Source organism: Carcharodon carcharias, chromosome 13 (assembly GCF_017639515.1).
Source record: "Carcharodon carcharias isolate sCarCar2 chromosome 13, sCarCar2.pri, whole genome shotgun sequence".
Lineage (NCBI taxonomy): Eukaryota > Metazoa > Chordata > Chondrichthyes > Lamniformes > Lamnidae > Carcharodon > Carcharodon carcharias.
The window spans coordinates 59,455,545-59,468,969 of NC_054479.1; the positions used below are offsets into that span (position 1 = coordinate 59,455,545).

The 13,425-nt window shown below is 42.9% G+C and overlaps 1 protein-coding gene across 5 annotated transcripts in view; it reads left to right on the plus strand.

Annotated features, from left to right (window-relative positions):
- Positions 1 to 13,425, plus strand: part of depdc5 (DEP domain containing 5, GATOR1 subcomplex subunit) — a 197,980-nt gene that overhangs the window by 146,434 nt on the left and 38,121 nt on the right. For all 5 annotated transcript variants that reach the window (XM_041202862.1, XM_041202864.1, XM_041202860.1 and 2 more), the window contains exons 32-35: positions 6,523 to 6,698; positions 9,696 to 9,779; positions 11,169 to 11,301; positions 12,465 to 12,573. In XM_041202862.1, the coding sequence (XP_041058796.1) occupies positions 6,523 to 6,698; positions 9,696 to 9,779; positions 11,169 to 11,301; positions 12,465 to 12,573 (502 nt within the window). The remainder of the gene's footprint in view (positions 1 to 6,522; positions 6,699 to 9,695; positions 9,780 to 11,168; positions 11,302 to 12,464; positions 12,574 to 13,425) is intronic.

Here is a 13,425-nt window from a genome sequence, read left to right on the forward strand (position 1 = left end):
GAAATTGTCCATTTTGGCAGGAAGAATAAAAGAGAAGCACATTATCTTAATGGTAAGAGACTGCAGGGGATCTGGGTGTCCTAGTGCATGAATCACAAAAGGTTACTATGCAGGTACAGCGGGTTATTAGAAAAGCTAATAGAATGTTATACTTTATTGTGAGGGGAATTGAACACAAGAGTAGGGATGTTATGCTTTCAGTTGTACAGGGCACTGGTGAGAGCACATCTGGAGTACTGTGTACAGTAATCGTCACCTTATTTAAGTAAGGATATAAATGCGTTGGAAGCAGTTCATGGAAGGTTTACCAGACTAATACCTGGGATGAGAGGGCTGCCTTATGAGGAAAGGTTGGACAGACTAGGCTTGTATCTGCTGGAGTTTAGAAGAGTAAGAGGTAACTTAATTGAAACCTTTAAGATCCTGAGGTGTCTTGACAGGGTGGATGTGGGGAGAATTGAGAACTAAGGGTCACTGTTTAAAAATAAGGGGTTGCCTGTTTAAAACAGAGATGAGGCAAAATTTTTTCACTCAGAGGGTTGAGAGAATATTTTTAAGGCAGAGATGGATAGATTCTTGGTAAGCAAGGGACTGGTAGGTTATCAGGGATACATGGGATGCAGATTTTAGGTTACTACCAAATCAGCCATGATCCTATTAAACGGCAGAGCAGGCTTGAGGGGCCGAATGGCCTACTCCTGCTCCTTGTTCGTATGTTCGTATTTTGTTTTCTGAAGAGGGGAGAAGAGAGGTTGAATGGAGAAAGTAATTGTGTGTCAGCCACTTGCTTCTGAATCATGTGGTTCTGGGTTCAAGTCCAATTTCAGGGCTTCAATACAACAGTCAAGGCTGACAATCCAGTGCAGTACTACTATAAGACCATAAGACATAGGAGCAGAAGTGGGCCATTCGGCCCATCAACTCTGCTCCGCCAATCAATGAGATCATGGCTGGTCTGATAATCCTCAACTCCAGTTTCCTGCCTTGTCCCCATAACCCTTACTGATTAAAAATCTCTACCTCAACCCTGAATGTACTTAACGACCCAGCCTCTACAGCCCTGTGCGATAAAGAATTCCACAGATTGACTACCCTATGAGAAAAGAAATTCCTCCTCATCTCTGTTTTAAATGGGTGCCCCCTTACTCTGAGATTATGTCCTCTGGTCCTAGACTCTCCCACAAGGGGAAACAACCTTTCAGCCTCTACCCTGTCAAGTCCCCGAAGAATCTTATATGTTTCAATAAGGTCGCCTCTCATTCTTCTAAACTCCAATGAGTACAGACCCAACCTACTCACCCTCTCCTCATAAGAAAATTCCTCCATATCCGGGATCAACCTAGTGAACCTTCTCTGGACTGCCTCCAATGCCAGTATATCTTTCCTTAGATGAGGGGACCAAAATTGTTCACAGTATTCTGGGTGTTGTCTAACTAGTGACTTGTGTAGCTTTAGCAAGACTTCCCTACTTTTATACTCCATTCCCTTTGAAATAAATGCCAATATTCCATTTTTCTTCCCTATTACCTGTTGAACTTGTGCATGAGTCACAAAAAGCTAACATACAAGGACTCCCAAATCCCTCTGTGCTACAGCCTTTCTGCAGTCTTTCTCCCCTTACTAGAGTGCCTCACTGTCAGAGGTGCTGCCTTTTGGCTGTGACATTAAACTGTGGCCCAAGCTGTCTGCTTGGGTGGATGTAAAAGATCCCATGCTGCTATTTTGAAGAAGAGCGAGGCAGTTATTCACCTTGTCCTGAGCAATATTTATCCCTCAATCAATGTAACATAAATAGATTATCTGGTCATTTTCGCATTGCTGTGTGTGGGAACTTGCTGTGAGCAAATTAGCTGCTGCATTTCCTGCATGATAACAGTAACTACGCTTCAGAAGTACATAATTGGCTGCAAAGCGTTTTGTGATGGCCGGTGTCAAGAAAGCGCTACATAAATGCAAGCCTTTCTTTTTATAAGATATTTGCGGGAGGGGAGGTGTTGGGGAAGGGAAGATGGAGAACATATGAGAGAGAGATTGGTGTGGGGGAGACAAGAAAGCAAGGACCTGATGAAGGGAGGCGAGATGAGTAAATGGCAGAGGAAAGAGAAAAAATAAACATGGAGCAGAAGAATAGAAAATATTATTGAAATGAATGAACCAGCGAACGATAAAAATAAAAGGACAAAAGGATCATAAAATCATTCTCTGTTAAACCTGTTTCTCTCCACGGACACGGTTTTTGTTTTGTTGCAAAGGTCAGTGTCTGAAAATTCAAAAGGAGCAAGAAGAATCCCTTCAACCTGCTTTCTCCCTTTACTAAAAGTGTTGAATTGTGTCTGATTCCGCTCCTGTGAAGCAGTTTGGGACATTTTAAAAATTCCAGATAAATGCAAGTTATTGTTATGTATAGACTAAATTGCCCATCACAAGTAGCCATTTATCAGGAGGACAATGGTGTTTAAACAGGCTCCAAACATGAGTTACTAAATAAAAATCTCATTGCCGTTGAAATAGGATCATATTTTTTGTAAGTTTGTGCTTTTTTAAAAATTTTCCTTCATTCATTCCAACCCTGAATGCTGCAGTTTCCCAGGGCCTTTTAATCTCTGCATTTACTGTGCCTAATATTGATGTTCCTCTGGCATCCTAGGTTCAGTATGTTGCACATCTGCTGTCTTTATGTTACTGTGATTACTCTGGTGTCCTGTGTGGTGAACTCTGCTTTTTACAACTCTTGACATCTCTGCTCCCAGGATGGGGTCTCCTTTCTGGAGTTTGTGCGAAGCCCCTGTGCAGTAGGGACCTATCAACCTCTGGTCAGTTTGTGTTCGTGTTTAAAATCTCTCTTTTATGCATCCTATTGTTCCCTGCTAAATCAACGCTAACCTGTAGCTGATAGACATGGGACTTGGGGAAGGCAATTGTCTCTTCAAAACTTTCCTGTTGGGATTTGTTTGTGTCATTTTTATTCTTCTTATGTTCTCCTCCTAAGGCATTGTCTCTCTGTGGGGTGCAGTTCCTGGTCACCTTTCAGCACTCCATCCATGTGATCCTTCCTGTGTGATCCTAATCTAGATAGTTACTAGGCTGTTTAGTCAGAGTTGATCTCACTGACATTCTCAGACTCTCTCCCATAGGGATCACTGGGAGGAGTTGCTGTTTCTTTGCCCACTTGTTGTGGACCCACAGTCAACTCCACTGAAATCAGGAATCAGACCCAAACTTTCCTGTTCTTGGTGACTCTGCTCAGAACAGCAACAAAAGTGGAACTAACAAACCCCCCCAGGTGCAAATAACTTCCAGCTCTACTCAGTAGCACTACCCAGAAGTCTGTGGATAGCTGGAATGAAATCTCTAGTTTTGTTTTCATGATTTATTTACTTTGAAGTTAGTGACAATATTCCATTCATTACATTGCTTAGCACCCAGTTTCCATTTCCTGCTCTATGTGTCACAGGGATTATGATGAATGCAGTTTCTTCCAGCAGGGCATCCTCTCCAGACTCGGTATTGCACTCCTTAGTGGACCAATGCAGGCAGGAGGTGGAGAATATGAATTTAAGGGGAAAATTGTTGAGAAGCTTCAAAGAGAAGGTTGGAAGTTCGACCAACTGCCTCATGTCCCACCCATAACTGCAGCCGACTAGAACTAACCGCAGCTCGCTTCCTATTCTGTAGTGTGAAGAGGTGTATTTAATAATGCAGACAGAGCGACAGTGGTCCTGAGCCATCTGAACAGGTTTGTTTTTGGAGCGCTGAGGACGGATGAAATGACAAACCCCGAATAATGGCCAGAAAATACCCCAGACAATTTTCTCAGTAAATATATTCCTTGTATGAAATTTTTTCCGTGACCCTTTTATTACTTTCTAAAGGTTTTGCTGGGGGTGTTGATTTGGTTATTTTCTACCTTCTGGCCAAATGTACATTGTACAAATTCCTTGCATTTGTTTTCCCGGTCGGATTTCCTCCGTTCTTTTTGAAGTTCACTCCCGCTCTCATAAAGCTCCAATCAGGAGAGGTGTACTGCTCAAATGAATGGATCCATCGCAGACAACCCCCATCCTGTCCTTGTGTACCCACTCCGGGCAGTGGTGATTTTGGGCGGTAACCTTCCTTGATTTATTTTCACCCCTCCCTAGCCAGAAGCACTCAGCACAGGCTGCATTTTGATCTCTCATTGCCTCTGCCCTGCACACCTGAAAACTGCTGATGTTATACCTACCACCACTGATTTGAATTCAAATTCTCATTGTCTCACCAGCCTCTTTGAACTTAACAATGAAACCCCTTTCATAGTGCCAGTTTTATTAGTAATATAAACATATTGCTTGGTATCTGCTAAATAGGCGTCAAGTTTTCACCCCACTTCTTGAAAGCTCTATTCAAAAAATGCTAATGCACGCTGTCTCTATTCCATATCAAAACTAGTACCCACAAATGCACCCAGACTAGCTGGCTTTAATCCAATTAAGACACACCCATAAACTAAACCTCTATTTTAAAAGAAAAATATTTTCCAAAATATTATACACATTAATAGCTTCATGATAACGCAGGTACAGCAATTAATTAGGAGGTCAAATGGAATGTTCACCCTTATTGCAAGGGGAGTGGAGAATAAAAGTAGGCAAGTGTTATGCCACTGTGCAGATCATTGGTGAGACTGCACCTGGAATACTATATATAGTGTTAATCTTCTTTCTTAAGGAGGTATATGCTTGCATTGAATGCAGTTCAGAAGGTTCATTAGGTTGATTCCTGGGATGACAGGATTGTCTTATCAAGAAAGGTTGGACAGGTTGGGCTTATACTCATTGGAGTTTAAAAGAATGAGAGGTGACCTTATTGAAACATATAAGATTCTGAGGGGCTTGACAGAGTAGATGTTTGCCCACATGGGGGAATCTACAATTTTTTTATTCATTCATGGGCATCACTGGCTCGGCCAGTATATATTGCCTATCCCTAATTGCCCTTGAGAAGATGGTGGTGAGCTGCCTTCTTGAGCCGCTGCAGTCCATCTGATGTAGGTACACCCACAGTGCTGTTAGGGAGAGTTCCAGGATTTTGACCCAGTGACAGTGAAGGGGGCATAATTTCAGAATATGGGGACAGAGATGAGGTGGAATTTCTTCTCTAATGTGGTCGTTATTCTTTGAAATTCTCAATTCTGGAGGGCAGTGAAAGCTGGATCATTGAATGTATTCAAGGATGCGTTAGACAGATTCTTGATCAACAAAGGAATTAAGGCTTATGGGGGAGAGGCAGGAAAGTGGAATTAAAACCGCAATCAGAACATGATCTTATTGAATGGGGAGAATGCTCAATGGCCTACTGCTTATGTTCTTATTTAGGATCAGCTTTCTTAACATGTCTGAGCATCAGTGCCTCAGGAAACTTGGTCACTCACAGCAGGTTGCTACCTCCTGGACAGTGGAACAGCTGGGCACACATTGGTAAAGGTTGAAAAGGTGATATCACTTGATTGGAAAGGCTGTCCTCTTTCTCTTCCTTGGGAGAGCTCACCCAGAGCAGAACTTCTGGTACGAATGAGAGACCCATGGGAGGGGAGCAGCCTTCCCAGGTTTCTTCTCCATTCCTGTGGCTGCCGCAGCCTAAAAAATCCAAAGTGCTAGTGAACTTAGCTGAAATCTGCCCTGGTCCCTTTAAACAGAAATCCTTCCTTTGACAAAATGGCCACGCCATCCCACCACCCCACCACCAGCTCTTAAATTGGCTGGGGGAACCCAGAGGCGGGATGTCATTCGGTGTACTCCAGTAAAGAGCTACAACTGTGTGGGGGGGTGTGTGTGTCCAGAGAGTTGGGCACCATGGCCAAAACTAGTCCCTCCCTTGTGGCAGGGACAGGAGTGATAAGATTCTGTCCGTAATCCTCCCTCTTGGCTGAAAGCCTTCATGTGAATGTGCTTTGAGAAGCAGCCTTACTCCTGTAGCCAGTGACTGCTCAGATGAGATTCTACTTGAAGCACCAAACTTAGGCCTTTTGTCTCTGAAATGAAACTGATGTCTTGTAGAGCAAAGTCGTTGGGCTAAGAGGTTATAGAGTTGACCGTGAAGTCTAACCCAAGAATTTTTCAACTTTCCTTTTACTGGTATATTAAAAAATAACCTTTTTGAAGGAACTCCTTACAAAGAACTTTACCTTCCAGAAATTTGTAATAAAATTGCAACCAATTCAGCTTCTGACTGTGAACTCTGCCGAACAGCTTTTTAACCCGCCTTATGTAGACTTGTAGACAAAGTGGCAGCTCTCACTCACAATGATGTTTCATCCTGATTCAGTGCCTGTTTATGAACAGGAGTAAATTCTGTTTGGTGTATGCTGCTTCTGCATTGTCCAGAATGGGAGTACTGATTTTAGTTAAGTAACTCTTTCTCAAGCCATGCTTTCAGTGCCGTTACACTTTTTCTGTAGTTGGGGTGCTCCAGTGCCATGTTTTAATTTAAATTGTACAAAAATTCTGTATATTTATATTTATATATTTTATATCAAACACACAGGTCCAAGGAGACCAGGCGTCAATGGGCACTGACTATTCAGATTACAGCCCAGCTTCAGGAACCACTGCTCCAACTGGAGACAAATCCAGTACATCGGGAAATGCACAGACCTCTGCCATGGGTGTCACTCAGGGTACAGGGGACCAGCCTCCTATCCCTGCCACATTAGAGGGCAGGTAAGGTTGTCACAAACGTAGCAACATTGATTGAGGTGTGCAACATCAGTAAATAATACTCTTATTGCAAAATTTTCAGTGTTTTCTGATATTTAGTGCTATGTAGTGGGAATGGTATCTGCATTAGAAATTGTAGATTATTAATTTATAATGGCCCAGGTCTCCAGGTCATTGAAGACCCAATATACCCAACAATATGCATTAAGGGACTCCTCGGAAGTCCCAGTGCACTGACTCTGTGGGAATTGCCCAAGAATTTAAACTTCTACTGGGCAATTTCCCTGCTCCCTAGGAGCCTCCGAAAATGTCTTCAAATCTGAGTTAGAGTCGGACACTTCAGACAGTCCTGACTTACTTATTGAATGTTACCTGACTTACTTAATGTTAGACAGAAAAATCCTAGTCTAACTCCAGACTAACTATCACAAGTGACCACCCCCCACCACTTATGATCCAACCTGACTACTACCCACCATGCAACTCCCTCCCCATGACTCCCAGTCCCGCCCCCCCCGCCCTGACCAGCCCCCACCAGCCAACTCCCCCCTGATGCCCTCGACTCCACCTGACATGACCTGATCTCTCAACCCTACCCAGCTGCCACCCTATGCCCTTATACACTTAGCTCACTCACACCTACACATTCACCCACACACTCATTCACTAACACACTGAGAAGCTTCGAGACATTTAAACTCTTACAGAGTATGGAGCTAGTGCAGCAAAAAGGGCCTTGGTTTCTTTGCAGATTCTCTACGCAGCTCCCTCCAAGGTTTCTGCGCTGAATGAGTTTTGTAGGATCCTCCATCAGAAGGTTGGCCAAGCAAATTAGAGGATATAGGTGGGTAGTTTTTTGTCTGATCAGGGTTGGAAACAGGGGTTCTGATCTAATGGGAAGGTTTAGCCCAGTGTTGAGCTTGTGATATTGTGTGAACACTGTTCTCAGTGAGTGCCCCTTTCATTTGAGTAAACTTATAATGTGAAGTCAACAACCTTGGTGAACTGAAGTGAAGAAGCTTTAACTTAAAAGTGGTCTGTAGAAAGATTGGGAATTAACTGCTTTTAAGTGGGGAAGTTCCCTATTACATGTGTTAGAACCAGTTTAGGATTGTATATAAATTTCTTTGGTAATACAAAGGCTTTTAAACCATGAACTTGCATCACTTAATCTCTGCTACTTTACATAATCTTTCCTCCTTCTCCATATTTTCACTCCTAACTTTGACGGTTCTCTTCATAATGAGCTTCGTGCTTTCACTTGGCTTTCTTAACAAAAAGTAATACTGAATGAAATTTGATCCAATCCATGACAAATGATCTAAATCAGACAATGAGTGTGGAGAGGGGGAGGGAGGTAGTTTCCTGTATTCTTTTGAAGGGCAGAGTGCCTCAATGGCCCAGTAATCTGAGTCTAGTGAATACGATTCTGGTTCTAACTCCCATCCTGCTGCAATGGTGGCCAACACAAGAGCGTGCAAACTGATTTACTGAGGGATAGTGCAGTGCAACAAAGGATTTTTTATCCATCTCTATTAGTGTTTAGGGTGACAGTTGTCATCGTCATGAAATAAACTGAACTTTTACTTATTCTTTTATGGGATGTGGGCATCTCTGGCTGGGCCAACATTTATTGCCCATCCCCAATTCCCCCTTGAGAAGGTGGTGGTGAACTGCCTTCTTGAACCGCTGCAATCCATGTGGTGTAGGTACACCCACAGTGCTGTTAGGAACGGAGTTCCATGATTTTGACCCAGCGACAGTGAAGGAAGAGCAATATATTTCCAAGTCAGGATGGTGAATGCCTTGGAGGGGAACTTGCAGGTGGTGGTGTTCCCATGCGTCTGCTACCCTTGACCTTTGAGATGGTAGAGGCCGTGAGTTTGGAAGGTGTTGTCTCAGGAGCCTTGGAAAGTTCCTGCATGGTGACTGTTCAGCTTTAAGGTCAAATAGGAAGGTATAATGCTGAGTAAGGAAACCGTTTAAACAGTTGCATTGTTCCTGCCCTGCAAGTGCTATACCCAGTATAGATAAAGGTCTTGAAGAGGAGGACTGACTGTGTTATCTGCTGTACTTTACTAAAGTGCAGCATAGCCGTAGTATTAGCAACATTATACGGACATATGAAAAAATTACCAAAATTATTATTTTTTTAAATGGCCTCATTGTTGCAATAAAGATTTAGATTGTTCATCTCAGTAAGATAGCTAGTGTGGGAAATGGAAAAACGTGATGTAAGTCTAGCAGGAGGTGCTTTCTGATGCTGGGGCTGAAGCACATTGTTGGAACCAAACAGGTTGTTTTATGAAACATTTGATTCTTTTGTACCTGCCCTTGGAGTGCTTACTGCCAACACTGGCTGCCTGAATGGAGAGTGGTTCATTTACCAGGATGAACATTCATCACTAAAGAAAATGAAAAGTTACCTTACAGTCCCTCCCTGGGCCACTCCAACATACACCTGTTTTAGGCAGATGGGCAAGGCTGTGATGCACAGCCTGCAGAGAGTTACAAAGGGAGAAAAAGGTCTTCAGTAAATAAAAACAGAAAATGCTGGAAAAACCCAGCAGGTCAAGCGACATCTGTGGAGAGAGAAACAGTGTTAACCTTTCAGGTTGATGATGACCCTAAGTAGATCATAAATGCAAGATAGTAACTAATAAATCCAATAGGGAAGTAAGGAGAAATTTCTTCAGTCTGAGAATAGTCCAAATATGGAACCCATTACCACAGGAAGTAGTTGAGGCAAATGGCTTGGATGCGTTCAAAAGGAAACTAAATGAGTGCATGAAAGAAAAGGGAATCGAAAGATATGCTGAAAGACTGAGATGAGGTAGATGGAATTGGAGGAGATTGTGGATTATAAACAACAGTGCAAACTTTTTTTGATGACATAATATTGTACAATGGAACTAGTTAATGTGAATTAACATGTCCAGCTATATTTGTTCACAAGTTGAAGCAAATCTACAATATTTAGTGTGTTTTGTTACATTGCAGCAACCAGCTGTCCTCTGGAATTGCAAATTCACTGACTTCCTCCTCATCACTAGCAGAAATACTGGAAACAATGAAGCACCCCACGTGAGTGTTTAAGTTAGCCAGCTTTGCCCTGCATGTATGTGCGAGAGTGTCTGCACTTGTACACCTGAGAGCTGAGACTTCCTTTCAATAACATTGTCTGTTAAATTTTATTACATTTATTTACTAAAAGTTTATAGTAACAAATGGAACCCTGTCAGGTGTAGTAATTCAGTTGTAAGGTTATTGTGGATGAATGCATGAGTTTCACTAACCTTTCTTGATGAGAACAAGGGTGAATTAGTTAAGACCCATGAGAGGTAATTGTGGAGGAGAGCTAGCCAAGTTGAAAGATGCCTTCATGTAAACACTGCACTGCTGAATTTGTCAAAGTGTGTTGAGGAGGGTTTCCTCTCATTTTGTAGGCCATTAAATGTGGGCCACGCAGTGCTGGCTCATTCCTAACGCACACACAAATCACTGTTGTTGGTGAAAATGCATCACCTGCCAGTGGTCTGACATTGGAGCAGCCACCTTTCACAGAGCAGTGAGAAGTTGCAAAGCGCAAAAGCAAAAAACTGCGAATGCTGGAAATCTGAAATAAAAACAGAAAATGCTTGGAAATACTCAGCAGATCTGGCAACAGCTATGGAGAAAGAAACAGAGCTAACGTTTCAGGTTAAGATGAGCTTTCATCAGAACTGATGAAACTTAATTTTGAAACATTAACCATTAGAAGTTGCATTGTGTCGATGTGCTCCAGGTAATACGTTGGGCTAGAACACTGGATTACTACTGTGCTTTGAAACCAGCACGACTAACTGTGCCCAATACACAGTTCAGTTCCTGGTCAGTACAGGTCCACATAACAAAGTAGCCCATAATACTACAACTTTAGCATTGAAGTCCCAAGAACTTCAGAAGGATTGGGGGAAAAAAATTAAGTCAAAGAAAAATAGACTTGGGGACAGAGCTAAAGACTTGGACAAAGAACTGAGGGGTTAAGAAGGAAATTGGAGGGAATCGATGCCTCAGACATACCATTTTCAGCTCTCTACTGACTGTTCTCCAGCTCTGTGCTCAGTTCTAAGTGACCAAGGGGAGCAAATTTGATTTAAAGAAATTGGGTATTGAATAGTGAGTCCATAAAACTCCAAATTTATTTAGAACAAGGTCGAGGATGGTAGAGAGGACACTTTTAAATGCACAATTATTCCATGTGTTGATGAAACGTACAGCACAGTGTCAGATTGCTTTGGTGTTGGAAGTGTGCCGAACCTCAAGATTTGCTGTTTGTGTGATCAATTAGTAAGACAATGTGTTAATAAGAATGTCTTATTAATTAACACAATGTGCAAATCAGACTCTAAAGTTAGTCTTTTTAAAATTATTTTTAAAGGATTCTGAATTAAATGGAGGATCTAATAGTTTCTGTTTTTTCTCCACTCCTAGTACTGGTATTCAACTACTCCCAGAACAAAGGGGGCTGCACCCCAATTGTTTCATCAGCGCAGAGGTGGTCCACTGGCTTATCAGCAATGTTGAAGGTGTCCAGACTCAGCCTATGGCCATCGACATCATGCAGGTAGAGTGCCCAGGCAACAATACCGTCGCTGTGCACTTTCAACAGAGTTTGTTTCAGGCAATTTGAAGTCCTGGATTGTTTTGAATCAGATGACCTTAGCCGCAGTTGTGCAGGCCTACAATTGGCCTCAGCACCCCTTAGTCTGAGAAGAGAAAATTCAGCCAATCACCCAGCTCCATGGTCACTCCCCATGACATCCTACGTGGCAGTCTAGGCAGGACACAGGATCAGGCTTGGCTTTGATGCCTTGTCATCCTTGGTCAAGTAGCCAGATTCTCATATTAAGAATGGGCAGTAAAGTGAAATGCTAAAGGGCGAGTGTTACCCATAGAGGTCCTCACAAAAGTTAGCATCTTGGAGAGGCGGGGAACGAATTGAACAATAACCAGAAACTGCACCTTTACTGAAAACTGCAATGAGGTGCAAACATCACCAAACCAAGCATGTAAATTAATGTTTGTACTGGAGGGGAAATGTAAGTGGCCAGGATCAGCAGAGCTAATTGGACTCAAATGGAATTGGCAAGCTGTTTTTTGAAGTCAATGGAAAAATATATAATACTGGAGATGGTGTACAATGGGCTGCTGATCCACAGATTAAACCAGTTTTACACCTTTTCAATCCCTCCACCTTGTTATTTTAGACTTTTTTTGTGTTTCACTTTTAAAAATCCATATTTTCACCTCACCCAACTTTGTTTCTATTTTTAAAACCCCCTTCAATTCTAAGCTACCTGTTTTCCAGAATTGGTTCCTTGTAACGGCTTTGCCACAACTTTTGAAAATGTGGACTTTTTACAAGTTTTGGAGCACCATTCGTAAAATCTCCTATCCTTGCTGCCCACCCCTAATGCTCCAGCATCTCTACCAAGGCAGACATTAGGAGGACCAGCCTGAGAGGAGTTGGCTCAGCTGCCCACCAGCTTTCTTTCCATGTACCGTGAAAAGCAGCTTCTCCCAAAGATCCAGCTGAGATTAGAAATTCACAGTGTGGTGACCCTGTGTGTGTGTGTGTGTGTGTGTGTGTGGAGATGAGTCTACCCTATGATAATGTTGATACAGCGACATTTGCATTCCATGGGCTGTGCTGGGTTTGCTGAACCTGACAGAGATTGACTCCAGGATTGTAAAACTGACAGTTCCTTTGTGTGTACCTTTATACAGAAAATGCTGGATGAGCAACTCATTGTCCATGCTTTTGGGGAGTCTATGCGGGCATTCGTGTATGGCTTCTACCTGTACAGGCTTGTCACAGACAAAGACACTGAGAAAGGTAAAGGCATGCTTCAGAAAAACCAACTGGTAACTGGCTTATTAACGAGACCCTCTGCTTAAAGAATGATAGAACTTGTATTCCTGTCAACCCTTTCATGCTCTCCTGTGGTCCTGGGTCCTCTTGGTGCAGGTTGGAGCAAACGCGTTCCTGCTGCTGACTTCCTCAGGCACATCCACCCTCACCTCTTGATTGGAGAGGTTGTTCTCTTCCTCCCGTCCTTGGGAGAACTCACCTCACTGGAGCCCTTGGATCCCACAGCTGGACCCCAGGTAAGAGTGAGAGACCCAAGGTGAGGGGAGCAGCCTTCCCAGGTTTCTCCACTATTTCCTGTGGGTGTTGCAGCCTGAAAAAATGCTGCTGAGCTATTCTGAGACCTGGTGGGTGTGGTTCATTTAAGCAGGAATCCTTCCACTAGCAAAATGGCCAGCTCATGTTGCCCACCCTCCCACGTTGATCGGGAAGCTGAGAGGCGGGTTGTTAATTGCTTTGAATGACTCAATACTGCACAAATTTTCTGCCGTGTTCCTGCAATTAGAACAGTGACTCTGCTTCAAAATTACTTGATTGACTGGAAAGTGCTTTGGGATGCCCTAAGGTTACGAAAGGCACTACATAAATCTAAGATTTCTTTTATACCAGGTTGCATAATGACCCACTGAATCAACTGTAACAAAGAAAGAGCTTTTCTAAAACCAGAACACTTTTGATAATCAAAGGGTTAATTGTGCTAGTATTTTCTGTGATGTGATTTTTCCTTTACCTCGGGAAACCAAGGCCCAGGCCCAAAACCCATCCAGGAGGAGGGTGCAAGCTGCCTCTTGGTGTTGGAGTGTGCCTTTGTTGCCTGTA